This window comes from Jaculus jaculus, chromosome 17 (assembly GCF_020740685.1).
Source record: "Jaculus jaculus isolate mJacJac1 chromosome 17, mJacJac1.mat.Y.cur, whole genome shotgun sequence".
In the NCBI taxonomy this organism is placed as follows: Eukaryota; Metazoa; Chordata; class Mammalia; order Rodentia; family Dipodidae; genus Jaculus; species Jaculus jaculus.
Genome location: NC_059118.1, coordinates 18,756,949 through 18,784,926, shown reverse-complemented (window position 1 = coordinate 18,784,926; position 27,978 = coordinate 18,756,949). Strand labels below are relative to the sequence as shown.

Genomic DNA, 27,978 nt, shown 5'->3' with positions numbered 1-27,978 from the left:
CGATCGCTAGCACCCCGAGTCCACCCGAAGCTCGGGCTTGACCAGGCCATGTCGACAGAGCCAGAGCTCATTGAGCTGCGGGAGCTGGCACCGGCTGGGCACGCCGGCCCAGGCCGCGCTCGGCTGGAGCGTGCCAACGCTGTGCGCATCGCGCCCGGCACCGCGCGCAATCCCGCGCAGCAGGTCTCGGGTCTTGGCCACCGCTTCCAGCCCGCGGGGCCCGCCACGCACACGTGGTGCGACCTCTGTGGCGACTTCATCTGGGGCGTCGTGCGCAAGGGTCTGCAGTGCGTGCGTGAGTAGAGGCCCCCACACAGCCAGTGACAGCGTCAAGGGAGGTCAGGGGGGCTGGTGGTGATGAGCCCCGTAGACCAGGATAGACCAGGTCCTGTTACCTTGCCCCATACATCACTCTCACGTAGTGTAGAAGGCGGTACTTTATCCCTTGACACACTTCATCTGTGGCTGGGGCACACAGTTGGGCAAAGGCGACTGCCCGTGAATAAGGTGCTGCTTTCAAGTTTGTCATTAATGCTCCCAGGGGCCCTTCTTGAACAGCTTTTGCTGTGAATGCTCTAAGCCTGCATCGTCAGGTCTGCCAAGTCTTCCCTCTTTCCTGGATGACAGGAAGTTACCTACATATGGAAGTGGAGCTGGTGAAAGAGCCTTGGCTGGGCTCCCTGCAAGTAGGAACTTTGTTTAGTATATTTGGCCTAGTGAATTGGGGGTTGAGGGCTAAAAGAGGAAACGCAGCCATACACACACACACACACACACACACACACACACACACAGTGGTCCTTTTGCTCGTTCTGGCTCAGGCTGACCTGGAATTCACTATGTAATCTCAGGCTGGCCTCAAACTCACAGCTATCCTTCAACCTCTGCCTCCCCTGTGCTGGGATTAAAGGCGTGGACCCCCACACCCAGGTTTTTTTTGTTTGTTTTTGTTTTTGTTTTTCAAGGTAGAGTCTCACTTTATGCCAGGCTGACCTGGAATTCACTATGCAGTCTCAGGGTGGCCTTGAACTCACGGCAGTCCTCCTACCTCTGCCTCCCTGAGTGCTATTAAAGGTGCACACCACCATGTCCAGCTACATTTATTTATTTTATTTTTATTTATTTATTTTTTTTTTTTTTGTGTGTGTGTGTGTGTGGCCAGGTGTGGTGGTGCACACGTTTAATCCCAGCACTCAGGAAGGCAAAGGTAGGAGGGTTGTTGTGAGTTCAAGGCCACCCTGAGACTGCATGGTAGATTCTAGGTCAGCCTGAGCTAGAGCAAGACCCTACCTCGGAAAACCAAAAAAAAAAAATTTTTTTTGTGGTGGCTCACACCTTTATTATTTATTATTTTACTTTATTTGCAAGAGAGACAAAGAGGCAGATAGACAGGGAGAATGGGCACACCAGGGCCTTCAGCCACTGCAAAGGAACTCCAGATGCATGCACCACCTTGTGTATCTGGCTTACATGGGTCCTAGAGAGTTGAACCTGGATCTTTAGCTTTGCAGGCAAGTGCCTTAACCACTCAGCCATATATCTCCCCCTTCCTCCCTCCCCTGAGGTAGAGTCTTACTCTAGCCCAGGCTGACCTGGAGTTCACTATGTAGTCTCAGGGTGGCCTTGAACTCATAGCAATCCTCCTACCTCAGCCTCCCAAGTGCTGGTATTAAAGGCATGCACCACTACACTGAGCTTAAAATTTTTAATTTTACTTACTTATTTAGGTATTTGAGAGAGGGAGTTGGGAAAGAGGCAGAGAGAGAGACATAGATAGATAGATATTGAATGGGGATGCCAGAGCCTCTAACCACAGCAAGCAAACCCCAAAAGCATGCACCACCTTGTGCATCTGGAGTTATGTGGGTACTGGGGAATCAAACCTGAGTCCTTAGGCTTCACAGGCAAGAGCCTTAACGTCTAAGCCATCTCTACAGTTACTTCTAATGTGCAGCTGGGTTCAGAATCTGTGTTTTGGGCCATGTAAGAATTTAGAGGCGGTAATATAGTCCTGTGTATGATTACAGAACCCTTCTCATTCACTATCTGAGTATGTCATAAACTGACCTGATTTAAGCACAGAAATTTGTGACAATATAAAGCAGAAGCAAGGACTGGGCCATTGTAGTGTTCTTAAGGGAAAATAAAGTGGCTCTGGAGATGAGAAACAGGACAGTTTTGGTATTTCACAAGCGGCAAAAAGAGTAGGAAGGAATCAAGAATGAGCTTGAGGTTTTGACTCAAGTAGCTGGGTTAATATTAACAATTTTTGCAGAGAATAGGTATCGTGGCAAGGGTGGGGGTGAAATAGCAGTGAGATTTTGGCCAGGTTCACTTGAAATCTCTACGCAGTGTCAACATGAAGGTGCTGTACATAGGATTTCATCTGAAGGGGGCAGGGTCGGTGCTACGGTCTTGGACCAGCGACAGGTAACTAACAGAGCGGGGCAGTTCTCAAATAACAGCACAGAACGTCAACCATTAGGCCTGGAAATGAACGTAGAACCAGTGCTGGCCGAGGTGACACTCGCCTTTCACCCCAGTACTCCAGAGGCAGAGGTAGGAGAATCACTGTTGGTTGGAGGCCAGCCTGGTACTACAGAGTTTCATGTCAGCCTGGGCTTGAGTGAGACATTGAAATAAATGATAAAAGAACCAGCAAAGGAACTAAGCAGGAATTACGTGGAAGTAACAAGGAAAACCTAGCTAGAGGGCCTTGTCCCTGGGAGTCAAGAGGAGCAAACAAATGATTTTACTTTATTTGTTTATTTATTTTTTAGTTTTTGGTTTTTCAAGGTAAGGGTTCGCTCTAGTCCCAGCTGACCTGGAATTTACTATGTAGTCTCGGAATGGCTTCGAACTCACAGCGATTCTCCTACAGATTTGGCCTCCGGAGTGCTGGGATTAAAGGCGTGTGCCTCGATGCCTGGCTTAACAAATGATGTTAAAGTGATGAAAATGGACAGCTGAGGATCCTGACTAGGGCAGTGTCTGGGAAGAGGGACAAACCTGACCAATAGGTAGAGAAGATTTAAAAAATTAAATAAAGGTTCTTGCGCTGGGTGGGGTGACCAAACCTGAAATCCCAGCACTTGGGAGGTGGAGGCAGGTGGATCAGGAGTCTGAGCTACGTGAGACCCTGTTCAAAAAACCACTGCTAAGCCGGGTGTGGTGGCGCACACCTTTAATCCCAGCACTCGGGAGGCAGAGGTAGGATCGCCGTGAGTTCGAGGCCACCATGAGACTACATAGTGAGTTCCAGGTCAGCCTAGGCTAGAGTAAGACCCTACCTCGAAAAACCAAATTAAAAGAAAAGACTACTTACTTCGGCAGCACATATACTATGACAGAAATAATTAAACATGGCCCTTGCACAAGAATGAATGCACAAATTCATGTAAAAGTCCATATTAAAAAAAAAAAAAAAAAGCTGGGCATGGTGGTTCACGCCTTTAATCCCAGCACTTGGGAGGCAGAGGTAGGAGGATCGCCATAAATTTGACGCCACCCTGAGCGAATTCTAGATCAGCCTGGGCTAGAGCAAGACCCTACCTCGAAAAAACAAAAGTTTGTGTAAATCAGTGTTTGAGAAAGCACATAAGAAAGGAGATTAAAAAACAGATTTTAAAAGGCTTTTGTTTTTAAGAAAAGGGGTGGCAGGGAAGCTCTCTGCAGTCGATTCTTAAGACACAAATGCCGTAGGTCTTCCAGCCACTTTCCAGACAAGCCCTTGGTCCAACACTAAGTGTTGCAGAGGACCTGAGCTATAAGGGCAGTCGGGCACAATCTGGCGGGCAATGGCCCTCACCTCTGGGGCTTCCATCCAGTGCCTGGGTCCCTTCCCAAACCTGGAGCTGGGGGCCCCTCCGCCTCACGGCCAGCCCTCTCTACAGACTGCAAGTTCACCTGCCACTACCGTTGCCGCGCACTCGTCTGCCTGGACTGCTGCGGGCCCCGGGACCTAGGCTGGGATCCCGCGCTGGAGCGGGACACGAACGTGGTGAGCGCGGGGCCCGAAGGGGAGACTTGGGCAAGGGAAGGGACGAGCACAAAGAACGTTCCCTAACTAGCCAGCCGACTTCCCGGAGGCCGAGAGGCTGCCTCGGCTTCCGAACAACTCCGAGGTTTTCGGGGGTGCGGAGGGTGTTGGGGGGGGGGAAAGCACAAGCTCGGCGCACGCGCTCTTCCCGCACCCACTTCCGGTCCGGCGGCACTGTTGCCCATGCGCACTCGTTCCGTGCTGCCTGGGCCGTGAGGTCATTCCTCGAGACGTAGCATTGCGTGCCCCGCCCCTCGACGTGCCTCCCCTCCAATGAGACGAGAGCTCGACGCGGGCGGTGTACGTTTCAGTCCTAACGGTTGCAGGAGAAGGGAGAAGTGTATGTGTGTGGGGGAACTGGGGGCGGGGGGTGGTTTCCGGCCGCAGCGCAAGCGCACTACCGACCCGCGCACACGCAGGCAAGCGCCCGGGGCGGTGGTTGGAAGCTACCTACCTACCGACCGAGCGACTGGATTAAAAGGGGAGCCGGGCGGGTGCGGCGGCGATGGGCGAGGCAGAGACGCCTTCCTTCGAGATGACCTGGAGCAGCACGACCAGCAGTGGCTACTGCAGCCAGGAGGACTCGGACTCGGAGCTCGAGCAGTACTTCACGGCGCGCACCTCGCTGGTCCGCAGGCCGCGCCGGGACCAGGTGGGAGCCCGGGGTTTTGCGGGGCTGCGGGCGAGGGGGGGTGCGGTCTCTCGAAGACCCCCCCCCCCACTCCCTGGCCTTCCCGGATAAGCTGCGGTTCAGAGAGTTGGTGAGCGGCTTGTCATCCGCATGGCTCCCTGGGTCCTAGGGTGGGTAGATGGGGGCCCCGGCCCGCGGAAGTGTGTGCTGTCTCCGTTCAGGGTAAACGCTCCGGTTCCAACGCGCCGGTACCGGGTCCCAAAGGGCTTCTTGATTCTCCCTTGACCTGTCCCAGGACCGGTTGAGCCTGGGCAAGCTGCTCTGTGGCTTGGGGTGGACCAGAGACGGGCGTTATCCAACCTATGACTAAAACCTACGACGCAGCCCGGTCCTGCAGCATCTCGATTTCCCGGCGGGGGGGGGGGGGGGGAGATGGGGTGTGGGAGGGGGTGGGGTCCTCCCCGGGAAGTGAGAAGTTTATCTGGGAGGGAAGGAACAAGGGAGTCCGGCCCTTTCCGTGTGAACTCGTGAATCGGCCAGTTGAGTTCCCTACTTCTGGCCGGCCACCAGCCGCTGCTAGATTGTGGACAATGAGGAACTTAAAGAAAGAGGATCTGGGGATGGATAAGAAGACAGCTTTGTTTTGGGCTGCAAGCGTTCTAAGTCAGAAAAAGGCGAGAATGTCAGAGTGCCCTGAGGTCTGGGGGTGGAGGGAGTGGCAAGAGGTCCTTGTTGCCTGGATGCTACCTGATGATTGTATGGTGCCTGGGCAGCCGAACCGCTCAGAATCTCCTCGGTGCGCTTGAATTATCTGACATAGGTCGAGGTGAGGTGTCGTGGGTGTGACCACCAAGCTCAGATAAGTTGTTCCTGAGCCAGAATACCTCAAAGGAGCACAGAAGCCAGGACATCTGGAAATAAATGGGACCGTGTGGGCTGTGGAGATGGCTTAGTGGCTAAGACGCTTGCCTTTGAAGCCAACGGACCCAGGTTCGATTCCCCAGGACCCACGAAAGCCAGATGCACAAGGTGGCACATGTGTCTGGAGTTCATTTGCAGTGGTTGGATGCCCTGGCACGCCCATTCTTCTTCTCGCTCACTCTCTCAAAAAAGTTTTAATTTTTTTTAAAAAAAGAAGAAATGGCACTGTGAAGTTTAGTATAGTTGACAGCAATGGAGTAGAATTTTTGTTTGTTTTTCGAGGTAGGGTCTCACTCTATCCCAGTCTGACCTGGAATTTACCTTGTAGTCTCAGGGTGGCCTCGAACTCACAGCGGCCCTCCTACCTCTGCCTTCCAAGTGCTGGGATTAAATGCGTACACCACCATGCCCAGCATCAGAATTTTATTTTGGGGTTTTTTTTGTTGTTGTTGTTGTTTGTGTTTTTTTTTTTTGGTTTTTCGAGGTAGGGTCTCACTCTAACCCAGGCTGACCTGGAATTCACTATGGAGTCTCAGGGTGGTCTCGAACTCACAGCAATCCTCCTACCTCTGGACTCTTTTATTTATTTATTTATTTTAGTTTTTCTAGGTAAGGTCCCACTTTAGCCCAGGCTGACCTGGAATTCACTTCTCAGGGTGGTCTTGAACTCACAGCACTCCTTCTCCTACCTCTGCCTCTGGAGAGGTAGGAGAAGCATCACCATGAGCTCGCGGTGAAACCCTACTTCAAAAAAAAAAGAGAGAGAGAGAGAAGAAAAGAAAATGGAGTTGTAGACGATGCTTTAAATGAAATTTGATTTTAAAAGTTTCCTACGGACCAAATGTCTGTCAGGGATCCGGTTCAGTGTTGGCCCTGTGATTGTCTCCATGCCACCAGCCTGAGCCAACTTCCATTCTTATATAAGAAAGGTGGGAAAAGCTCAAGGTGCCAGCCAGTTGAAAGGGAGGCTCAGGGCTGAAGGTGTAGGTTGGTTGTAGAGCGCTTGGCTAGCAGGCTGAGGGGCCTGGGTGCCTTCCCCGGCGTCACTCAAGGGGCAGGGGCGGAGAGGAAGCAAAGTCATTAGGACTGCTGGTGTAGTTCAGTGGTCACTGGCCTAGCGTGTGTGAGGCTTTGTGTTGAGGAAGGTGAGGATAAGAAAAACTATCCCACCAGTCACTAAGCACCCTGGCAGAGTAGAGGGAAGGGACTTTCCATGGTCCTGCTGCACATCCCTCTGGGACATTGTTGGAATTCTCTTCCATCTGGCAGCTTTGAAAACAGAAAGAGAAACTTCTTCCCCTAGAATCCTGACTGGATAGTGTAGTACTTCTAGTCTAGCCGCCTCCCTCTCCCCCCCTTTTTTTTTCTTTTTAGGGTCTTGCTCTAGCCCAGGCTGACCTGGAATTCAAGTAGTCTCAGGGTGGCCTTGAACTCACAGCGATCCTCCTACCTCTGCCCTGTGTTCTGGGATTAAAGGCGTGCACCACCACGCCTGGCTTTCTCCTAGAGTTTTTACTTCCGAGTGCTTTGCTCCATATGAGAGACCTTTGGAAACGAAATGGACATTAGTTCCCACCCCTCCTCTAAGTCCCTGTTCTTGTTGAGTCATGGTCCTCAGCCCCATGCCTTTGCTTGACTGCGACAGTAGCAGGGTCCGGGTGAAGACGCTGCTAAGAGGTTATGGGCTGCGCTCCGTTCCCTCATCCGTCATTCCTGTCAGCGGTTTAGACAAGGTAGGGCTCCAAAGCCGCATGGGAAAAACCCTGGCTCTCCTGGCAGAGAGCTAGGTATGGTATCATTCTATAGGAGATGGGCTGGTGACAATTCCCCCAGACAAAACATTGGTCAGTGATGATCTCAGCTGTGCTTGTTAGACTCCCATTCCAACCAGGGCCATTCAGATGTCAACAGGAAATCAGCCTCAGGCAGTGGGGCCAAGTAAGTCAGTAGAAGAAAGTAAGTTCAGAGTTCTGGCTGCCCTGACCCACACTCCACCCTTCCAGCAAAAGTCCAGTCTCTGAAGGAGGTAGTGGAGTTAAAAGTCTTTGGGCTAAATCTCCAGACAGCAGAGGGAATCACAGAAGCTCCTCTGCTTGGTACTTGTGCAGCTTGAGTCAAGGTGAAATGGTATGTCCCAGGGATTTCTTCACTGTATCTGTGACGTTGTGGGGCCGGCTCCAAGAACCCCACTAAGGGGTGTTAACATTGTAGGTATTCCCCTTCCCTCCAGCCCACTGCACTGCTGCTGTGTGTTCGCTCCCACACTTCCTTCTGCCGGAGTGAGTCTTGCTGTGGTGTGGGCTGCCTTCTCCAAGACAAACCCTAACTCCAATCCAGCTAGGGAGTTGGGATCAGCTGTGTAGTGGAGTTGCAGTTTTAGTTGTATTTATTTATTTTTATTTATTTTGTGGTACTTGGGATTTAAAAGCCTTGTAAAATACTATGACTTAGTCCTTCATGTTTTCTTGACTTCTGACTGACTGCATCCAGTGCAGAAATGGCCCTAGAGCAGCAGCAGAAAGAAGTCTGATGATTCTTCTACCTGTCTTTGCTGTTTTACCTATAGCATGCAGAACCAGGAGCAGTGACAGGTTCAAGGTGGATGGGTTCAGTGACAGTCAAAATCAGTTTCCAAGGCAGCTGACTTGGAAGTCACTCTGAAGTCTCAGGGCGGCCTCGAACTCATGGCGATCCTCCTACCTCTGTCTCCTCAATGCTGGGATTAAAGTCATGTGCCACCACACCCAGCCAAAAGCTTTTTTTTTTTTTTTTTTTTTTAAGAAGTCCAGGCTGGAGAGGTGGCTTAGCAGTTAAGATGCCTGCCTAAAAAGCCAAAGGACCCAGGTTTGAATCCCCAGGACCTACGTAAGCCAGTTGCACACGGAGGTGCATTCATCTGGAGTTCATTTATGGTGGCTGAAGGCCCTGGTGTGCCCATTCTCTTATCTGCCTGCCTCTCTCTCTCAATAAATAAAATAAAAACATTAAAAAAAAAAAAAAAAAAACTCCTGAGGTTCTCAAGGGTCCAATATCCATGATTGCTTGTCTTTTAGGATGAGCCAGTGGTATGGGAGACACCTGATCTTTCTCAGGCTGAAATTGAGCAGAAGATCAAGGAATATAATGGTCAGATCAACAGCAACCTGTTTATGAGCCTGGTGAGTTGACTGCTCCAGGAAGGGTGTGGTGAGGGGCAGAAACCCAGCCCTGTGCCTGATGCCTGGAGTCATGGCCAAGGTATTCTTGGGTGGGTCCCAGCAGTGATTTATGCATACCCTGCCTTGCCCCAGGTAGACTACCTCTGCCATCTCCAGTGGAACTTTCTATCATAGTTTTCTCTTTCTCTCTCTCTTTAGAACAAGGATGGCTCTTATACAGGCTTTATTAAGGTTCAACTGAAACTGGTGCGTCCTGTCTCAGTACCCTCCAGCAAGAAACCACCGACCTTACATGATGCACGGAAGAACCCAGGACGGAGCACAGCTGTGAGGCGCCGCACTTCCTTTTACCTGCCTAAGGATGCTATCAAGCACCTGCATGTTCTGTCACGCACACGGGCACGTGAGGTTATTGAGGCCCTGCTGCGCAAATTCTCAGTAGTGGATGACCCCCGCAAGTTTGCACTATTTGAGCGGGCTGAGCGTCATGGCCAAGGTAGGCTTTCTATCCCAGCCCATCCTGTGTGAGATATATATATATATATATATATATATATATATATATGCATGCACATGCCTGTACATGCAGGGGCTAAAGGATCTATGCCTGTTTCTAATCACCCATCTCTTTCCCCTTGCCTGGCCTCCAGTGTACTTCCGGAAACTGCTGGATGATGAGCAGCCCCTGAAGCTACGGCTTCTTGCAGGGCCCAGTGAGAAAGCCCTGAGCTTTGTCCTGAAGGAGAATGACTCTGGGGAGGTGAATGTGAGTACACAATTTTCCTTCTTTTTAAGGTTGATGGGCTGAAGGACAGGTTCCCACACAGCCTCTCCAGGTGTATATGTGTGTTGCGACTAAAGTTCAGGCTTTGAAGACACTCATGTTAGGGCCTAGAGCCCACCCTAAGAAGCCAGATCTGGTAGTTCACACTTAGAATCCCAATACTTGGGAAGCTGAGACAGGAGGACTACTGCACTTTGGAGTCAGTGTGGGCCTCAAAAATAGAGCTATTCGTGGTGGTGCACGTCCCAGCACTCAGGAGGCAGAGACAGGAGGATATATGTGAGTTTGAGGCCAGTGTGGGACTATAGAGTGAGTTCCAGGTCAAGCTGGGCAAGAGTGAGACCCTACCTCAAAAATAAAATTAAAAGCCAGGCGTGGTGGCGCACCCCTTTAATCCAGCACTTGGGAGGCAGAGGTAGGAGGATTGCTGTGAATTCGAGGCCATCGTAAGACTCCATAGTGAATTCCAGGTCAGCCTGGGCGAGAGTGAGGCCCTACCTCGAAAAACCAAAAAAAAATAATAATAATAAATAATAAAATTATTTTTTAAAAGCTGCAAGCAGAGCATGGTGGTGTATGCCTTTAATCCCAGCACTTGGGAGGACCCCAAGTTCAAGACCAAAAACTTTCTAGGATTGAGTGAGTTCAGGATTATCCTGGGAAGCTCAGTGAACCCTGTCTTGAGCTCACAACCCTCTTGCTTCATCCTCTTCAGCATTTACCTACCAGTGTATACTACCACGGCCACATCTCCCAGTAAAAAGAGGGCTGGGGATATATCTTGGTGGATGCAACACTTAGCATGTGAGGTTGTTAATGGGGTTCCCAGCATAGACTTCCAACAAATACCAACACCTGGGCATAGTGACACATACCCATAGTCCCAGTGCCCAGGAAACAGAGTCAAAAGAATCACAAGTTAAAGGTCAGCCTGGACTACATAACAACTTCAAGGACAGTTTATGATACATAATGAGACCTTGTGTCAAAAAAACAAAACAGGGCTGGAGAGATGGCCTAGCGGTTAAGCGCTTGCCTGTGAAGCATAAAGACCCTGGTTCGAGGCTCGGTTCTCCAGGTCCCACATTAGCCAGATGCACAAGGGGGCGCACGCGTCTGGAGTTCGTTTGCAGAGGCTGGAAGCCTAGCATGCCCATTCTCTCTCTCTCCATCTATCTGTGTTTGTTTCTGTGTGTGTTGCTCTCAAATAAATAAATTAATTAATTAATTTAAAAAAAAACAGGCGTAGAGAGATGGCTTAGCAGTTATGGCATTTGCCTGCAAAGCCTAAGGAACCATGTTGGACTCTTCAGATCCCATGTAAGCCGGACACACAAGGTGACGCAAGCGCACAAGGTCTTGGCCCATGAACACAGGGTGGCGTACATGTCTAGATAGTGGCTGAAGCCCTGATGTGCCAAATATTTTTTTTTCTTTTGTTTTTTGAGGTAGGGTCTCACTCTAGCTCAGACTGACCTGGAATTCACTATGTAGTCTCAGGGTGGCCTTGAACTCATGACGAGCCTCCTACCTTTGCCTCCCAAGTGCTGGGATTAAAGGCATGCACCACCATGCCCAGCTCTGACTTGCCAATTCTCTCACATACACATACTTAAAAATAAGTAAGTAAGTAAAAAGTTCAGAGCTGGAGAGATGGCTTAGTGGTAAAGGTGCTTGCCTGTGAAGCCTAAGGACCCAGGTTCAGTTCCCCAGGACCCACATAAGCCAGATGCACCAAGTGGCACATGCATCTGGAGTTTGTTTGCAGTGGCTAGAGGCCCTGTTGTGCTCTTTCTCTCTGTCCACCCCCCCCATCTGCTTCTCTTTCACAAATAAATAAAAATTAAAAAAAGAAACATAAAGAGGCAAGTCTGTTGGGCTTGCCTTAAAAAATAAAAACAAGCTGGGTATGGTGGCATATACCTTTAATCCCAGCACTTGGAGGCAGAGGTAGTAAGATTGCCGTGCATTCGAGGCCACCCTGAGATTACATAGTTCCAGGTCAGCCTGGAAGCTGAGTGAGACATCACCTGGGGGCAGGGAGGGGATGGCGGGCAGGAAATAACTGGGCACTTGGGAGGCAGAAGTAGGAGAATGATCGTGAGTTCCACGTCAGCCTGGGCCACGTCAGCCTGGGCTAGACTGAGACCCTACCTTGAAAAAAACAAAAATAACAGTCTAATGCCAAGAAGCCCAATCCTAGTTTGTATAGCCATGATGTGCTGGTTTTCTCTGAGGAGGGTCTTCCAGCTTGACCATGCCTGCATATGTCCCCCGCCTCTTTGCAGTGGGATGCCTTCAGCATGCCTGAACTACACAACTTCTTGCGCATCCTGCAGCGGGAAGAAGAAGAACATCTCCGCCAGATCCTGCAGAAGTACTCTCGTTGCCGCCAGAAGATCCAAGAAGCCCTGCACGCTTGCCCCTTGGGGTGACCTCTTATACCCCTGGGTGGCAGAAGAATAGGCAGTGCCAACAGCATGCCGTGTGAGTGTGACAGGGCCCATGGGGCCTGAGGAATGAGTGTGCATAGAGGCCCTCCCCTGTTGGGGGGTAATGAGTCGAGAGAACAGGGAAGGAGCTGGCCCTCTGTCCACCAGTGGGTGTAGCAGGGCGTGGCTCTGCATCCCTCTGCTCCTCATGCTGGGTCATAACATGGGTAGCTGCTCCAGGCTTGCAGCAGAGGTGGAGCAGAAGTTTCCTTAATTTGGGTCTCAGCTGTGAGAATCTTGGAACAGTCTACAAACAGAACAGGGTTATTTTGTAGGGATGGGGCCCTCATCTACAAAGAAAGGTTATTTTGGGTCTTGGATGAAGTCTCGGGATAGCCTTACAGAGCCAAGGGTGGGTGCCCAGAATACGGCAGGTAACTGAGGTAGCGTCTGGGTTTCCCTCTGTAGTGCCTTCTGACTCATACACACGCCCTGAGGTCAGGTAGGGCTGGCTCCGTGCTGTGACAAAGCCTCCAAGGAGGATGTCACTAGGCCAGACCCATTCCTTGTTTGCCAAAGCCAGGGTCTCCCTCAGATACTTTTGATGAAGTGTGTGAATGTGTGTAATGTTTTGTGGCCTCAACTGAATGCCTCGTGTGGGAAAAGGGATTAGTGGTGACAGTCATCATTAGGGCCCCTGGCCTGAGAGAATTGGCTGAATAAAGATTTAAGAATCCTTCTGGGTTTCTGCTCTCTATTTTGGGCCCAGTGAGTGGCTCCCAATAGTGATGGACCGGTTCACAGTACATTCTTTGTAAGGTCACCATGGGACCAATATATAAAGGAGATGTATGCCTGACTACTGAGGCTCAGGTCATGGTGGGGACAAGAATAGGTTGCAGCTATAGTTTAGGGGAGCCATCAACACACCAATCACTGAGAGAAACCATGGCATAACACCTTTATTCCTTTTTGTTTGTTTTCTTTCTCTTCCTAACCCCCACCCCCCAGGTAGGGTTTCACTCTAGTCCAGGCTGACCTGGAGTTCACTCTCTAGTCTCAGGGTGGCTTCCAACTCAGGGTGATCCTACCTCTGCCACCCGAGTGCTGGGATTAAAGGCGAGTGCCACCATGGCTGCCTTTTTTGTTTTCTTTCTTTATGGCATAACCTCTTTACCAAATATCTAACCTGGTGCTGTGGACCAGATACTGCACATGTACCAAGAGCAACTGTTTTCCTGAAGCCTACATTCTGGTGAATTGAGGACACTGAATTTTGTGTTCTTTCAGATTCTGTAGCAGTAAGAGGTTTGGCCAAATTTGAAGTTCCTTTTGGCCAGTTTCTTAATTTTCCTTAGGGTTGATGCCATTCCATATAGGGGTGACATCTGCAGAAACAAGGCTGTGGCAAAGAGCTAAATGAGCATCCTGTTACCTGGCCTGCGACAGGCCAGGGTGCTGGCGTGTTTGAAGTGACCTATTTGAATCGCCCCTTGGAGCCTGGGCTCGGTGCGTTGGACCCGCCAGCCCTAGAACCACACTACCAAGGCTTTCCTAGGAGGGAGCTGTCCCAGCTGACAGCGTCTGCTGCTGGACCTGGGGTCTCGCAGCGCATCCTGGGATGCTCAGCTTCTGAGAGCGGCCATTGGTTCTTCCCCGCAGATCGACAGGAGCCGCAGCCACTCAGAGCGGGCAGCGTGCAGGGCTCGCGGAAGCGGAAGTGAGGTTTCCGTGGAGACAGCCGAGCCTGCGGAAGGCAGCGGCGGCGGCAGCACCTGCGAGCCGAGCTGGGCATGGTGGCAGCCGCTGCAGCGCTGTGAGAGCGGGGCGGTTGCTGGCTCCGCCATGCGCCGGCGGCCCTGACATGGGCGCCAGCGGCTCCAAAGCTAGGGGCCTCTGGCCCTTTGCCTCGGCGGCGGGGGGCGGCGGCCCGGAGGCGGCGGGCACCGAGCAAGCTCTGGTGCGGCCTCGAACCCGAGCGGTGCCTCCTTTCGTATTCACACGCCGCGGGTAAGGGCATGGGAGTCTGTCTCGGGGAGGACGGCCAGATGGCCGGGCGCCATGGATACGCCCGCCGCCAGACTCGCTCAAAACAAACTGGGCCCCATCTGAGCAAGGGGTGGGGTAGCTGGGCGGCAGCCGGCTTCTGGATGCTCTGAAGGTCTCCCGAGGGAAAAGGACGCGGAGGCTCGTCCCCGGGCAAGCGCTTCCCACTGTCCAGCTGAGACAGGGGCTCTGAGAGACCTCAGGGTCCCTGCCAGCTCAGCCTGCAAATTGAAAGCGTTCACGCGCCTATTCTAAAGGGGGACTACTCTGGGGCGTACTAGTATATGGGAAAGCAGGGCTGGACCCCTGTTGAGGATGAGACAAGGGATAAAAAAGACTTTGATCCATTTATATTCTCCGTATCTGAGCGTTGACCTAACCCCGGAGCCCGCACAGAATAGCCTGGCTCTAGTATACTTCAGGTCGGGCCCTCCTTATGGTGGAAATTGGACTGTAGATACCATGCCACTTGGGAAAGGGAAGATGCAGCTTTCCTAGTACCGACATCTGTCTCAGTCCTTGGCACTGGGCCAGCAGTCACTACCTCCACCCACTCCAAGCTTTGGATGAATGGCTGCTCTTGCGGAACAGACCAGTGATGAAAACTGGCTTATTTTTCTGGACGGTGCTCTCGTATCGGCCTCCTCATGGAGGTATGGCATTAGAACGGCGGTCATCACCGCACTCTTCACTTCTAGTAGACCCCCCCCCCAAGACCCAAGCAAATGATTCCTTACTTTTATTCTCCTTTCTTCTTCCAACCAAAATTGTTCCGACCCACTTGGGTTGGAACACACTTCCCTGTGGTCTGTGGCATTTGCCGTGACTGGGTGTGAGGCTTGAGCCCAACCTGTTCCCTTGTCCACACAGCTCCATGTTCTATGATGAAGATGGGGATCTGGCTCACGAGTTCTACGAGGAAACAATCATCACCAAGAACGGGCAGAAGCGCGCCAAGCTGAGGCGGGTGCATAAAAATCTGATTCCTCAGGTGAGGGGCGGGTCGGTGCTCATCCAGCCTACACCAGGGAGGTGGACCCGGATGAGGTCTGCCCTGGGGAGGAGCTGTGGGTAGCACTTAAGAGCTTCGTGGAGTAGGCTCCCTGAGCCGACCCTCACTAGCCCTTGTTTCTGTGGCAGGGCATCGTGAAGCTGGATCCTCCCCGCATCCACGTGGATTTCCCAGTGATCCTCTATGAGGTGTGAGCCTATCGGTTGGCAGACACAAGCACCCACTGCCCAGCAAGAAACTCCCTCCCAGGTTAAAGGTGTGGCTTCCATTGAGGAATCCAGGCTGGGGCCACAACCCTGAATAAAACTCCGTTGGCCCAGAACCTTCGGCGGTGAGAGGGACAGTCCCATAGGTGTTAACTTGTATTGGTTTGTGTGTGGACAAAAGGTGACGGGCGACTGGTGAGGGCTAAAGACAGAAGCACCAGACCACCCTTCCAAGCCACGCCTGCAGAAATCATGGCGGGACATATGCGGGTCAGGAATGCCTGGTTCCTAGTTCCTTGCCTGGCCTACTTTCTTCCAAGCTTGCCTAGGGCCTGGCCCAGCTAGAAGTCACAGCACTTTACAAGCAAAGTCTGCCTTTTTCCAGCCCCTGGGCTGTGGGAGCTGTATACAAGTGGGAATCTTCCTTTCCCTCACTCCCCTACCCCCCCCCCCCCCAGTCAGAGCATTTCAGCCGTTTGCTACCTCGATTCCTCCTGTATCGGACAGAGGCTGGGGACAGGTCCAGCCTGACTCTCCCCATCTACCTGCCATATGTTCCTGCTCTAGGATGGACAAATTATTGGCTGTTAAATAGGAATGGGGACTGGCATGGGAGGTTTTTCCTTTCACCCGGGGCTGGGCTGATCCCCAATGCAACTAGTTGCTGCCCTCCCTGCAGCTGGGAGTGCAGGCCAGGGTCGGGACAGGCTGTGGGCTCCTGTTCCTATGAGGAGTTGCCCCAAGCCACCTATTACGTCGAATGCCCCTTGCCTTTGCCCCAGTCCCGTCTTCCCTGCTGGGGAAAGGCTGTCCACACCCAGTGGTAAGCAGCGGCCGCTGTAGGGCTGGTGCCAGTGTCTGTGAGGAACCCACTGCCCTTACCCCACAGTGTCTTCTCCCCTTCAGGATCAGTCAGTGGAAAGGACTGGAGCCCCTTCGTAGGGACAGAAAGGAGGGGCAAACTATAAAAGAAATACTTAAAATGTGAAGGTTTGTAAATAGTCTAAACTATGATGGTGTTGGGCAAAGTCTGATTTCTAGAGATGACTTTTTAAAAAAAAAAACTGCTTAATGTGGAAGCTGTGTGCTTCTAGAGCGTGGGAAATGGCTTGGGGAAGGTGGCCTCAGCATAGGAATACTGTTGTATCATTTGTTCAATTTCAATAAAATTATTTGTAGACCCTGAACCTAAGTGTGGCATCCTCTGAGGTTGTAATACCCAATGGCCAGACCACCACCTTCTGGTATCCTTGGCCTTGAATTCTGGCAGTCCCACCTCCCCACCATCTCCAGTACCCATCAAAAGTTGTAAACCAGGCCGGGTGTGGTGGCGCACACCTTTAATCCCAGCACTTGGGAGGCAAAGGTAGGAGGATTGCTGTGAGTTCAAGGCCACCCTGAGATTACATAGTGAATCCAGGTCAGCTTGGGCTACAGTGAAACCCTACTTCAAAAAACAAAAAAAAGGGAGGGGGCTGGAGAGATGGCTTAGTGGTTAAGGCACTAGCCTGTGAAGCCAAAGGACCCAGGTTCAATTCCCCAGGACCCACTGGAGTTTGTTTGCAGTAGCTGGAAGCTCTGGTACACCCATTTTCTCTCTCTTTCTCAAATAAATAAAATCATATATTTTTAAAGCCAGGTGTGGTGGTGCACACCTTTAATCCCAGCACTCAGTAGGCAGAGGTAGAAGAATTACCGTGGGTTTGAGGCCACCCTGAAGACTACATAGTGAATTTCAGGTCAGCCTGGGCTAGAGCAAGATCTTACCTAAAAAAAAAAAAAAAAGGAAATATTTTTTTAAAAAAATAACAAGCTGAAGATGTGGCACATTTATACAATGGAGTTCTACTCAGCGGTAAATAAAAATGAACTTAGGAAATTTGCAGAAAAATGGATGGACCTGGAAAGGATTATACTAAGTGAGGTAACCCAGGCCCAGAAAGCCAAGCGCCACATGTTCTCTCTCATCTGTGGATCCTAGCTACAGATGATTGGGCTTCTGCGTGAGAAGGAAAATACTTGGTAGCAGAGGCCAGTAAGTTAAAAAGGAGACATAAAGGGAAGAGAAAGGAAGGGAGGAGGATACTTAATAGGTTGATATTGTATATATGTAAGTACAATGATTGTAATGGGGAGGTAATATGATGGAGAATGGAATTTCAAAGGGGAAAGTGTGGGGGTGGGGAGGGAGGGAATTACCATGGGATTTTTTTTATAATCATGGAAAATGTTAATAAAAATTTAAAAATTAAAAAAAAATAATAACAAGCCAGCCAGGGCATGGTGGTACACACCTTTAGTCCTGGAACTCAGGAGGCCGAGGTAGAAGGACTGCTGTGAGTTAGAAGCCACCCTGAGACAACATAGTGAATTTAAAAACAAAAATAAATGAATAAATAATAAACTTGAGCATGGCTGTGGCAATACCAACGGTGGCCAGCAGGTGGCCATGTGTTCACAAAGCTTCACCACTGGCCCTCTCAGGGTAAGGGAGGACCTCACCTGCTTACTATGTTTGTGACCGGGCAGTAATCAGGCCTTGGGATATTTCACTAGGGATTTGTCCCAGCTGCCCTGCGTAAGGTGAGAGTGTGTCCCTAGATAGTTCTGGTACCAACACTGTTGGTTAACCTCAGCCTGAGACCCATGGACCTCAAAAAGTCCCAGCCTTAACTGAACAGCAGCCAGTCAGGTCCCACCACAGCCTGGGCCTCCTAATTAAGCTCTGCATTCCAAACTCACCTGACCACTCAGGCCACGAATGGAAGGTGAGCTTGGGCTTCTGTTCAGCAGCAAGCCTCACTCCCAAATGTGTCAGTTCTCTTGCTGCCCGTGAACATTCTGTCTATACTGCTCAGAGCCTGCTGTGAGACAAGTTGTCTGCAAAGCCTTTGGTCATCAGCACAACAACTTAGAATGGGGATAATTCAGGGACCCATGTTTCTGAGTCTGGGCAGTTGGCCTGCCATTCTCTCAGAGAGCTTGAACCTATCAAGCCTGGAGTAGGATCACCCAGTGCTGCTTAGATGTTTAGTTTTGTGAGTTTACTTAACTATTCCTCACAATAGTCCAGGCCTAATACTCCTGGCATCCTCTGCCAACCCTCAACTGGTTATTCAGAAGCCAGGACTGTCCCATACCAGACAGCATCCTATCTCCCACCACCAACACCATCCTTCCTGGGGGAACTCCCTGCGCTGAGCCTGCCCAGCTGACCCCAAAGCTGAAAACAATAGGAGTCAGGGGCAGTGCTTCCCCACCACCTCCCACTGGGCTGTGCTCACTTCCTTCCTGCTGGCTGCCTAAGGAAGTGTCCCTGCCCAGGGACAGTCTGGCCTGGTCTTTGTTTTCCCAGGGGTCTCCACCCTTGGAGTTTCCTAGACCTTTGCCTCTTGTGAAGCGAACACAGTGGTACAGGGACACCGCACCCCCCCACACACACACACCAGCTCCCCATTCAACTTTTTGTTTTGTTTTGTTTTTCAAGGTAGGGTCTCACTCTAGCCCAGGCTGACCCGGGATTCACTATGTAATCTCAGAGAGGTCTCGAACTCATGGCCATCCTCCTACCTCTGCCTCCCAAATGCTGGGATTAAAAGTGAGGGCGCCACCACACCTGGCTTCCCATTCAGCCTTCTATTAGAAGGGACCCTGAGCATGGGGGAGGTGAGCCCCTGGGGGTTCTGAGGGATATAGGCTCAGAAGGATCGAGGGTGAGTAGATTTCATCTGCACCTCTGAAGAAGTCTGTTAGGACCCAGCTGCAGTCCGTGGGCCCCATCATGCACTTCCTCTCCCACAGGAACACACCTTTCCTCACTCATATGGTAAAAAGCCCTTTACTCTGAGCAGCAATGAAATCCACGCTGGACTGTCCCTCCAGCAGACCCTGTCTTACTCCTTCCCTATCCCACACAGTCACACAGGCCTTTCTGTCAAACTTGAGACACTTCCACTCTCAGTGGAGAAATATATATATATGACTCAGCTCCTGGAAGTTTCCCTGGTACTCCCCCCTCACTAGGGCTGTCTTCCTTCTTTGGCACCTGCTCTAGGGGATGGTCCAATGAACATCACCAAGTAGTGTGACTCCCACAGAGACCATCACTCTGGCTGCCTTCGCACCCTAGTTTATTTACAGATGATCCCCAGCCCCAAGGGAATGAACATGGGGGAGATGAGCACCTAATCCTAGGCCCATAGCTTTCCGGTCACCTGTCACAACTGGGGGGTTGGGGCAGATCCTACTCAGAGGAAGGGTGGAACAGCAGCCAGCCAACAAGGGGCGGGGGGCCTGCCCGAAGGAAACACAGGGGCAAGTCGATCTCCTCCCCCACACTGTTCCTGGCCCTTTCCTCTCCAAGGGGCAGCAGCAGGAAGTGAGAAGAAAGGATTGCGGTGGGAGGCGGGGGCTGGTGGGAGGGAATGGGGTTTATCAAGTCCCCGGCGGGCTGCCCAGCGGGCAGCAGCTGGCGCAAGTAGCCTGGCTGGAGAAGCTCACCTCAAGAAGGAGTGGGGGGGGAGCCTACCGGACTCCCACGCACAGGTGAGCCCACTTCAGAGTGACTGGTAGATGCACTTGCTCCAGGCGTTCCCTTGTCCTGGGGCCTGCGGGCGGAAAAGGGACTGGGCGGCTTAGACAGGACCCCTTTTGGGGAACCGGCGAAGGCGAGGGTGCAGTTCCAAGCGTGCTCCCCGCCTGAAGGGGCTTGCTAGGCAGAGGCGCTCAGGATGTGTAATGGAAGCACCTAAGAGCCCCTAGAGCTGGCTTTCTCCAAGGTCCGGCCCAAAACTTCTGCAAGAGTGGTACTCTCCTCCGAGTTGAGAGGGACCACCGTTCCCTAGACTGGAGGGCTCCCCATGGGTCCGCCTGCTTCGGAGGCGCACCCGAAGGGGATAGCCTACCTCCCCGCCCCCCAGACCCAGCTGAGCATCCCTGCCCCCACTCCCTCTCGCCACGCAGCGACCCACAACCCTGGTTGCCAGGACAACCACAGCCTGGGCTTTGCCCTGGGAGGGCCTGGAGGCGGTCCTAAACCCCCTCCCCTAGAGGGGCGGGGTACAGGGCTTTTCCTTCAGACCTCAGACGCAAGGGGATCTGGAATTCCTAGAAGGTCTCGCGCTAATGTCCCTTGAGATCCCAGATCCATTCAGGTCAAAATCCCATTTGCAAAAAAAAAAAACAAAAAACGAAATCCCATTTGCCACACAAAGGGGCCCCAGTGCTAGAGCCTATTTTCGGGGGTTCGGGGGGTTGGACCGCAGCTGCCCCCCCCAGCTAAAGCTTCGGGGTGTCGCATAGCACCTCCTTCTGGCCGAAGCCGAACGGCCCCCTCCTTTTATTCCAGGTTCCTCCGCCCCCATCCCTGCTTCTGTCCCTTTAAGAGGCCGGCTGCCCCGTGGAGCTGGGAGGATCGTACCACTGGCGGCCGACAGTGGGAGTAAAACCGGAGGCTGATTGGCTCTCGCGGCCAAGACTCCCAGCAGAAATCCCAGTTCGAAGGGTCCTCGGGTCTCAGATAGGAGGCCACGTTCCTCTGCCGAGGATCCGGGAGCCCTCCATCCTGAAACGCTGCCCAAGCGGGGAAGGGGTGTGGGGGGGAGGGCAATAAATAAAAAGGTGGACACACCTTCCCGCCAAGGCCGCGGATCCCGCTCCAAACCCACACCTCCCGGGCTGGATTCTTAAAGGGCCCGCGGACCTGGGGGCGGAGCCAGCCGGGCGCCGAGCCGGGGCCGTGCCTTGGGCGAAAGGGCTGGAGCGGGCTAGGCTGCGCCCGGGATGGCTGCGGAGGCCGGTGCGAGGTGAGCGCGGGCGGTGTAAGGCTGGTGGATCTCTCCTTGCGGGCTGATCGCTGAATCCCCAGGGGTGCCCTCCGAAAGGGAGAGCCCAGGAACCCCACCCCCAACCCGGCCAGCCCTGGCCCCACGTGCGGGGCGGGGGCGGGGTCGTGCACAAAGACCTGGCTGAGTGCTTTCCACCCAGGACCCGCCGTGCGGGTGCGCGCGCATTCCGGGTGGCTGTGGAGGGAAGGGAAGGGCAGGTCGGCCGGCGCCGCCGTGGGAGGTCTGCTGCCCCTTTGTCCCCGCCGGGCCTCCTCCAAGCCTGTGGGAGAGAGTGCCCAGGACCAACTTCTGACAGCCTTCTTCTTTTGCTGCCCGGCTGATGTTGCACAGATACCAACCAAGCTCCTCCGCTGGGTTCCTTCCCAGCTGCTGTATGAACTGTGCCCTGCTTTCCATAAATGCTGCTCCTTCCCTGGATCAAGACTTCTTTACAGGGGTGCAGGGTGGGGCTTCGGGTTCAAAGCTTTGTGAAGCCATGTACTGGATGGCACATCGGCACGGATGTGGCTCTGGTCCATTCAACCCCTCCTCAGAAGGGTCACAGACCTAAATAACTTCCGTCTAGCCATAGGCTTGCTTATCTGCTCCAAGAAGGAATCTTGTGTCCTTTAGTGGCCCGTGGTCTCTCAAATCTATTAACTTCTTTCTCTCCATGATTTGAACAGCCAGGAGCACAGTATGTCACACAGAATGGGTTTTTGGAACATAGATGGGATTATTAAAGTGGACACCGCTAAGATTCTGTAAACTGATTTGTTTTCTCCTATCCTTCAGTTCCTGAGCTGGTGCCAGGCAGGTGACATTTCCTGTGGCCCCCCAGCATGCGGGCAGGACTGGGTCCCACCGTCACACTGGCCCTGTTGCTTGCAGTGGCACGGGCCATGGAGCTCAAGCCCACCGCACAACCCATCTTTACGGGCCGACCCTTTGTGGTAGCGTGGGATGTGCCCACACAGGATTGCGCCCCACGACACAAAGTGCCACTGGACCTTAGGGCCTTCGATGTAGAGGCCTCACCTAATCAGGGCTTTGTCAACCAAAACATCACCATCTTCTACTACAACCGCCTAGGCCTATATCCACACTTCGATGCAGCTGGAATGTCTGTGCATGGTGGCGTGCCTCAGAACGGCAGTCTCTGGATGCACCTGGAGAGGCTAAAGAAACCTGTGGAGTACTACATTCGCACCCTGGAGCCAGCGGGCCTGGCAGTCATCGACTGGGAGCATTGGCGGCCTGTGTGGGTACGCAACTGGCAGGACAAGGATGTATATCGCCAGTCTTCACGTCAGCTGGTGGCCAGCCACCACCCAGACTGGCCGTCAGACCGAATAGTCAAACAGGCACAATATGAATTTGAGTTTGCTGCTCGACAGTTCATGCTAGAAACACTACGCCGTGTCAAGGCGGTCAGACCTCGGCACCTCTGGGGTTTCTACCTCTTTCCCGACTGCTATAATCACGATTATGTACAGAACTGGGATAGCTACACGGGCCGCTGCCCTGATGTCGAGGTGGCCCGCAACGACCAGCTGGCCTGGCTGTGGGCTGAGAGTACGGCCCTCTTTCCCTCTGTCTACCTGGATGAAACGCTGGCTTCCTCTACCCACGGTCGCAACTTTGTCAGTTTCCGTGTTCAGGAGGCCCTTCGTGTGGCTCACACCCATCATGCCAACCATGCACTCCCAGTCTATGTTTTTACACGGCCCACGTACACCCGCAAGCTCACGGGGCTTAGTGAGGTAAGTGTGTGTATTCTAGGGTCTTTCTTTCCTCTAAGAACCGCTGCATGTTGGGGTGACTGGGGGCCTAACACCTTGCAGTTTATCAACTGTTCCACATCCCTTCACATCACTTTCTTTTTATCTTATAAATGAGTGAATGACATCATCCCAATTTTGTAGATAAAATTGAGGCACAGGCATACTGAGAAGTTGTCCCGGAGCCTTCAGTAAGGCCGGGACAGTACACAGAACTGGACCCAGTCATTCTGACTTTGGAATCAGAAAGTGCAACCTTGATTTTGTGGGCTCATACGTGCCCTTGGCTCTGGAGGATGAGGCCCAGTGAGAATGAGGAAATGGGGTGAAACACTGAAGGAAAATGAAAAACAGCCTCTGCCTAGAGACACACAGGAGAGGGGTTTGAACAGGCCTGTCTTCTCTCTTCTGTTACCCGGTGCTGTTAGCCTTCCCTAGTGACTGTGCCCTTCCCACACAGATGGACCTTATCTCTACCATTGGTGAAAGTGCAGCCCTGGGAGCAGCAGGTGTCATCCTCTGGGGTGACTCAGAATACACCTCAAGTATGGTAAGTGGGACCCCACCCAGACTCCCTGAGCTGAGTCTACAAGGACAGGAAGGGAAATCGGACTCTGGTTTACCACCCTTAGCCAGACGTGCAAACCTAGTCTGGTTCATCTCCTGCCTGTGGAGGCTTTGACCCTGGACCAAACAGAGAAGGAAGGCGCCCCCACCCTGCTCCCAGGAAGAGGAAACGCTGGCTGTCCTGAACAGCTGGAGTTCCACCCTTCCTTGTGTGCCCAGCTGGGTTCCAGTTTCTGTCTCTACCCCCTTCTCTTTGTCCTTCAGCAAACTCAGGAGAACTGGGGCTGACCAGAAAGGCTTAGGCACACCTTGATAAATATGTGTATCTATGCGTGCAAATGTGTACGCTGGGGTGTGGCTCGGTGGCAGAGCATTTGCGCTCAGAGCACTGCTAAAGGGAAAGGTGCTACCCTCACCCATTTTCCCGGTTCTCTTCCCCACAGGAGACTTGCCAGTACCTCAAGAATTATCTGACGCAGCTGCTGGTCCCCTACGTGGTCAATGTGTCCTCGGCTGCTCAGTACTGCAGTAGGTCCCAGTGCCATGGCCACGGGCGCTGCGTGCGCCGCAACCCCAACTCCAATGCCTTCCTGCACCTCAGTGCCAACAGCTTCCGCCTGGTGCCTCGCCGCACACCTGATGAACCCCAGCTGCAGCCTGAGGGGGAGCTCAGCCGCGCCGACCTCAACTATCTGCAGACGCACTTTCATTGCCAGTGCTACTTAGGTTGGGGTGGCGAGCAATGCCAGTGGGACAATAGACAAGCGGCTGGAGGTGCCAATGGGGCCTGGGTTGAATTCCACCTCATCAGCCTGCTGGCTTTGGCAACTGTGGCCCTTAATTGGACTTTGTAGGGGGTCTCCTACTTGACCATTGAGCTAGTTGGCCTCTGCCTGGGCACACAGAAGCCTATAGGGGGTAAACAACTGAGTCTGGAGGGGACAGAGCCCACAGGATGTCTAAAGCATCCATACCAGCTGTCACCCCCACCCCCGTTCTAAGGGGGGAGAGGAAGTTCCTTAGAGCCCCCTCTGTCCCTGCCAGAGAGGAAGGAAGATATAGCTGGGCTGGGGAAGCAGGCTTAACCCTACTCCCCTGCCCCTAGATAGTTTATTATTATTATTTTGGGGTCTGTTTTGTAAATTAAATATAAAACACCTGCTTGTGCTTGGTTTTTCTGCTTCTGGACAAGGGCATGTAAGAGAGATTCCAGGGTCATCCATAAAGTTAAACTCAGCCCTTTGAAACGCTCCACTAGGGACTTCTTACTTGGAAAAGACGTTCATCAGGACTTGGGGGCCAGAGCTGACCACTTAGGAGTTATGCCAGGGTAAGGTATTCTTAGGGGTATTCTAAGGGTATTCTTAGGGCTAAGAATAGAAAGACTCACACTGCATCCCAACCCATTTTCTCCATCTTGAGTGTATATCCACCACCTGCCCCTGCACCCAGAGCCAGGCTAATACCAGCTCCTTTTGCCTCACATAACAGTGAGAAAGGGGGAAGCAGGTGATTGATATTATTATAGGCAAGGGCATCTGTCTCCTCTCTTCCCTGCTCCCAAGGGCAATGGACTCCTGCCACACACACCTATTCTCATCTGGATCACAGCCCTTCCTTGGGTCTGGTAGGGAAGGAGGTGGGTAAGGGGTTGAGATATCAATCATGACGTTCAACCCCTGTCATAAGCTTTGTTTTTCAAGATATGTCAGGCTGACCTGGAATTCACTATGGGGTCTCAGGGTGGCCTCGAACTCACAGCGATCCTCCTACCTCTGCCTCCCAGACTGCTGGAATTAAAGGTGTGCGCCACCACGCCCAGGCCCCCTGTCAGCATGTTTATGGCAATGCCTTGAATGATGAGGCTGGTGACAGCCATCCTGAGCTGGGACCAGGGATATTCTTAAAAGGTCAGCACTGGGACTGGAGGTATACCCAGCTCATTGGTAGAGCACTTACCCTCCTCCAGGTCTGTTCTGGCCATGGGACAGCATGGTTGCTCCTGGCAGTCAGTCCCAGGAGAGCAGTAGCAACCACAGTAATCTGAGCTGCCTGCTTCTGACTCTTTTTTTTTTTTTTTTTTTTGAGGTAGAGTTTCACTCTAGCTCAGGCTGACCTAGAATTCACTATGTAGTCTCAGGGTGGCCTCGAATGCCTCTGACCTTTGACAGGAGTTCCCTCTACCTTCTCCTTAGCCACCTCTGGGGTATATCCTGTATCACTGATGACACACCCACACAGCCCTGCCATCGGGAGATTTAATGGCTATGGGGAGACAGGCTCATGAAACAGCCGAACACATGCTTCCCCCCAGTCTCTACGAGGCCCTGGGCTCAGTCCTTGGCACCAGAAAAGGAAGTAGGTGGGGGCAACCAGCAGCAGGGTCTCTGGGAAGGTGTCCTCTGCCAGGGCTTTCCATGTGTATATTTGAAAGGCAAGTTGGTGGAGCATGCCTGTAGTCCCAGCACTTAGGAGGCAGAGGATAAAGGCTGGACTTATAAACCAGTTGCTGGAGATGTGGTTAAGGCACTTGCCTACAAATTCTAAGGACCCAGGTTCAATTCCCCAGGACCCACATAAGCCAGGTGCACAAGGTGGTGCATGTGTCTGGAGTTCATATGCAGTGGCTAGAGGTCCTGGTGTGCCCAATTCTGTCTCTGCCTCTTTAGGAAAAAGAAAAAAAAAAAAAAACAGCTGCTATTTGAGGCCTCCTTAAGACCCTGTTTTTTCAAAAACAGTGAAAGGGGTAGGAGCCAGGCATGGTGGTGCACGCCTTTAATCTCAGCACTTGGGAGGCAGAGGTAGGAGAATTGTGAGTTCGAGGCCAGCCTGGGACTACAGAGTGAACTTCCGGACTAGAGCAAGACCTTACCTCAAAAAAATAAAACAATAAAAAGAAAAAAAAGGCTAAAGCAAGACCCACCTTGAAAACCCAAAATAAATAAAATGCATAAGTAAAAAAAAACAATGAAAGGGAGGCTGGAGAGACGGCTCAGTGGTTAAGGTGCCTGCAAAGCCCAAGGACCCAGGTTCAGTTCCCCACTACCCAAGTAAAGCCAGATGCACAGGGTGGTACATACATCTGGAGTTCCTTTGCAGTAGCTGGAGGCCCTGGCACACCCATTCTGTGCCTCTCTCAAATAAATTAAGTTTTTTTTCAAAAGATAAAATATGAAAGAGGGTCTGGAGAAATGGCTTAGCAGTTAAGGTGCTTGACTGCAAAACCTAAGGACTCAGGTTGAATTCTCCAGTACCCATGTAAGCCAGATGCACAAGGTGGCTCGTGTGTCTGGAATTCATTTGCAGGGGCTAGAGAGGCCCTGGTGTGCCCATTCTCTTTCTCTTTTCCTCTTTATCTCAAATAAAGAAATGAAATGAAAGGGCCAGGCATGGTGGCACACTTCTTTAATCCTAGCACTCACTCAGGAGGCAGAGATAGGAGGATCAATGTGAGTTTGAGGCCAGCCTGAGACTACATAGTGAAATCTAAGTCAGCTTGGGCTACAGCACGACCCTACCTCAGGAAAACAAATAAACAAAATGGCCAGCTTGATGCCAGGGAACAAAGACTAGAAAAAGTTGGAACACAATTGCTAGAGTTCTGAGCTGGGGTGTGGCTCTCGGTCTATGGCAGGCAAAAGTCAGAGGGGCCGCTCGAGCTGATTTAGCGGATGACAGTAATGGCCTCACTGGTCAGTAAACACATGCCTGCCTGAGTCAGCACCAGCCTATGTGCTGGGAATGCATATGGGAACCACAGCAACAAAAAGTCCTGTGCTGGAAGGTGCACTTGAGACGTCAAGACCAGATTCAACATAGCCGGCAAAGAGATCTAATCTGTCCCTTGTCCCTCTGACTGATGATGGCAAAGAATGGAGAGTGAGGAGCTTTTATGCCATCCAGCAGTGTTTGGATAAATATGAAATGAAAACACAACATGCAAAATATGATTTAAAGGCGGGTCTGGGGTTCCCTGGAGAAAGAACGCCGTACGGACTGTATTCACAGCTTTATTTAGGCTTCATCAATAGCAAACTATGGGCAGCTAGAGTCGAATGGGAAGAATGTTTGTAATTACCGGCACATGATGAATCGCGAATTGACTTATGCGTGTCTTCAGAGACCACGGGTTCCTTGCCTCGTGCTTGTCAGCTCAGACCACATTTATGAGTTGTTTGGCTCGTGGTCATTTCATCAGGAGATCTTTGGAGGAGCTCTGAGCTCCTGCCTTCGAGATACTTGACCCAAGGTGCACAGCTGTCCATGTCCTCAGGCTTAGCTTGTGAAAAGGTTACCCTGTTGAGAATGAGCTTCATGCGCCTCCCTGATTGAGCTGGACATCCACAGAGGCGCTTGGTAGCAGTGGGGGAGTGATTTATATAAACAGTGGAGAGATGGACACCGAAGTAGAGGAGTCATGGGTGCTGATGGCTGTGGTGAGGAGAAGCCAGGCACAAGTCCTCGTCACAAGATTATACAAGCAGTAAGCAGGGCTGGGGAGATGGCTCAGAGATTGCAAGTGCTTGCTTGCAAAACCTGATGGGTTTTATTCCCCAGTACCCACATAAAGCCAGAT

General features: G+C 52.0%; 3 protein-coding genes across 5 annotated transcripts; all 3 read left to right on the top strand.

The window, feature by feature from the left end:
• Window positions 1-12: 12 nt before the first annotated feature.
• Rassf1 (Ras association domain family member 1) lies at window positions 13-12,701 on the top strand. 2 transcript variants are annotated; one of them, XM_004664274.2, is made up of 6 exons: window positions 13-295; window positions 3,894-4,000; window positions 8,645-8,749; window positions 8,948-9,245; window positions 9,400-9,515; window positions 11,822-12,701. In XM_004664274.2, the coding sequence occupies exons 1-6, from the start codon at window positions 49-51 to the stop codon at window positions 11,966-11,968; spliced, it is 1,020 nt and encodes a 339-aa protein (XP_004664331.1). In that variant the 5' UTR covers window positions 13-48; the 3' UTR covers window positions 11,969-12,701. The 2 variants fall into 2 exon arrangements, with proteins under 2 accessions (XP_004664331.1, XP_004664333.1); XM_004664276.2 differs by lacking the exons at window positions 13-295; window positions 3,894-4,000 and adding an exon at window positions 4,425-4,691.
• Window positions 12,702-13,814: 1,113 nt separating this feature from the next.
• On the top strand, window positions 13,815-16,416 carry Tusc2 (tumor suppressor 2, mitochondrial calcium regulator). Its single transcript, XM_004664273.2, has 3 exons — window positions 13,815-13,975; window positions 14,882-15,002; window positions 15,152-16,416. The coding sequence occupies exons 1-3, from the start codon at window positions 13,830-13,832 to the stop codon at window positions 15,215-15,217; spliced, it is 333 nt and encodes a 110-aa protein (XP_004664330.1). The 5' UTR covers window positions 13,815-13,829; the 3' UTR covers window positions 15,218-16,416.
• Window positions 16,417-19,655: 3,239 nt separating this feature from the next.
• Window positions 19,656-24,563, top strand: Hyal2 (hyaluronidase 2). Of its 2 annotated transcripts, none has more exons than XM_045137013.1 (4): window positions 19,656-19,774; window positions 21,850-22,817; window positions 23,296-23,385; window positions 23,846-24,563. In XM_045137013.1, exons 2-4 carry the CDS (start codon window positions 21,897-21,899, stop codon window positions 24,254-24,256), a joined length of 1,422 nt encoding a protein of 473 aa, XP_044992948.1. In that variant the 5' UTR covers window positions 19,656-19,774; window positions 21,850-21,896; the 3' UTR covers window positions 24,257-24,563. The 2 variants fall into 2 exon arrangements, with proteins under 2 accessions (XP_044992948.1, XP_004664329.1); XM_004664272.2 differs by lacking the exon at window positions 19,656-19,774 and adding an exon at window positions 20,672-21,033.
• The last annotated feature ends 3,415 nt before the right edge of the window (window positions 24,564-27,978 follow it).

What these genes read in the sequence shown, in the direction of transcription:
- Hyal2 (XM_045137013.1), top strand. Translation starts at nt 21,897, where the DNA reads ATGCGGGCAGGACTGGGTCCCACCGTCACACTGGCCCTGTTGCTTGCA. An exon ending in AGCTCACGGGGCTTAGTGAG is followed by an intron (nt 22,818 to 23,295) that starts GTAAGTGTGTGT and finishes CTTCCCACACAG; the next exon opens with ATGGACCTTATCTCTACCAT. An exon ending in CAGAATACACCTCAAGTATG is followed by an intron (nt 23,386 to 23,845) that starts GTAAGTGGGACC and finishes TCTTCCCCACAG; the next exon opens with GAGACTTGCCAGTACCTCAA.
- Tusc2 (XM_004664273.2), top strand. Translation starts at nt 13,830, where the DNA reads ATGGGCGCCAGCGGCTCCAAAGCTAGGGGCCTCTGGCCCTTTGCCTCG. An exon ending in TTCGTATTCACACGCCGCGG is followed by an intron (nt 13,976 to 14,881) that starts GTAAGGGCATGG and finishes TTGTCCACACAG; the next exon opens with CTCCATGTTCTATGATGAAG. An exon ending in ATAAAAATCTGATTCCTCAG is followed by an intron (nt 15,003 to 15,151) that starts GTGAGGGGCGGG and finishes TTTCTGTGGCAG; the next exon opens with GGCATCGTGAAGCTGGATCC.
- Rassf1 (XM_004664274.2), top strand. Translation starts at nt 49, where the DNA reads ATGTCGACAGAGCCAGAGCTCATTGAGCTGCGGGAGCTGGCACCGGCT. An exon ending in GCAACCTGTTTATGAGCCTG is followed by an intron (nt 8,750 to 8,947) that starts GTGAGTTGACTG and finishes CTCTCTCTTTAG; the next exon opens with AACAAGGATGGCTCTTATAC. An exon ending in GGCTGAGCGTCATGGCCAAG is followed by an intron (nt 9,246 to 9,399) that starts GTAGGCTTTCTA and finishes CCTGGCCTCCAG; the next exon opens with TGTACTTCCGGAAACTGCTG.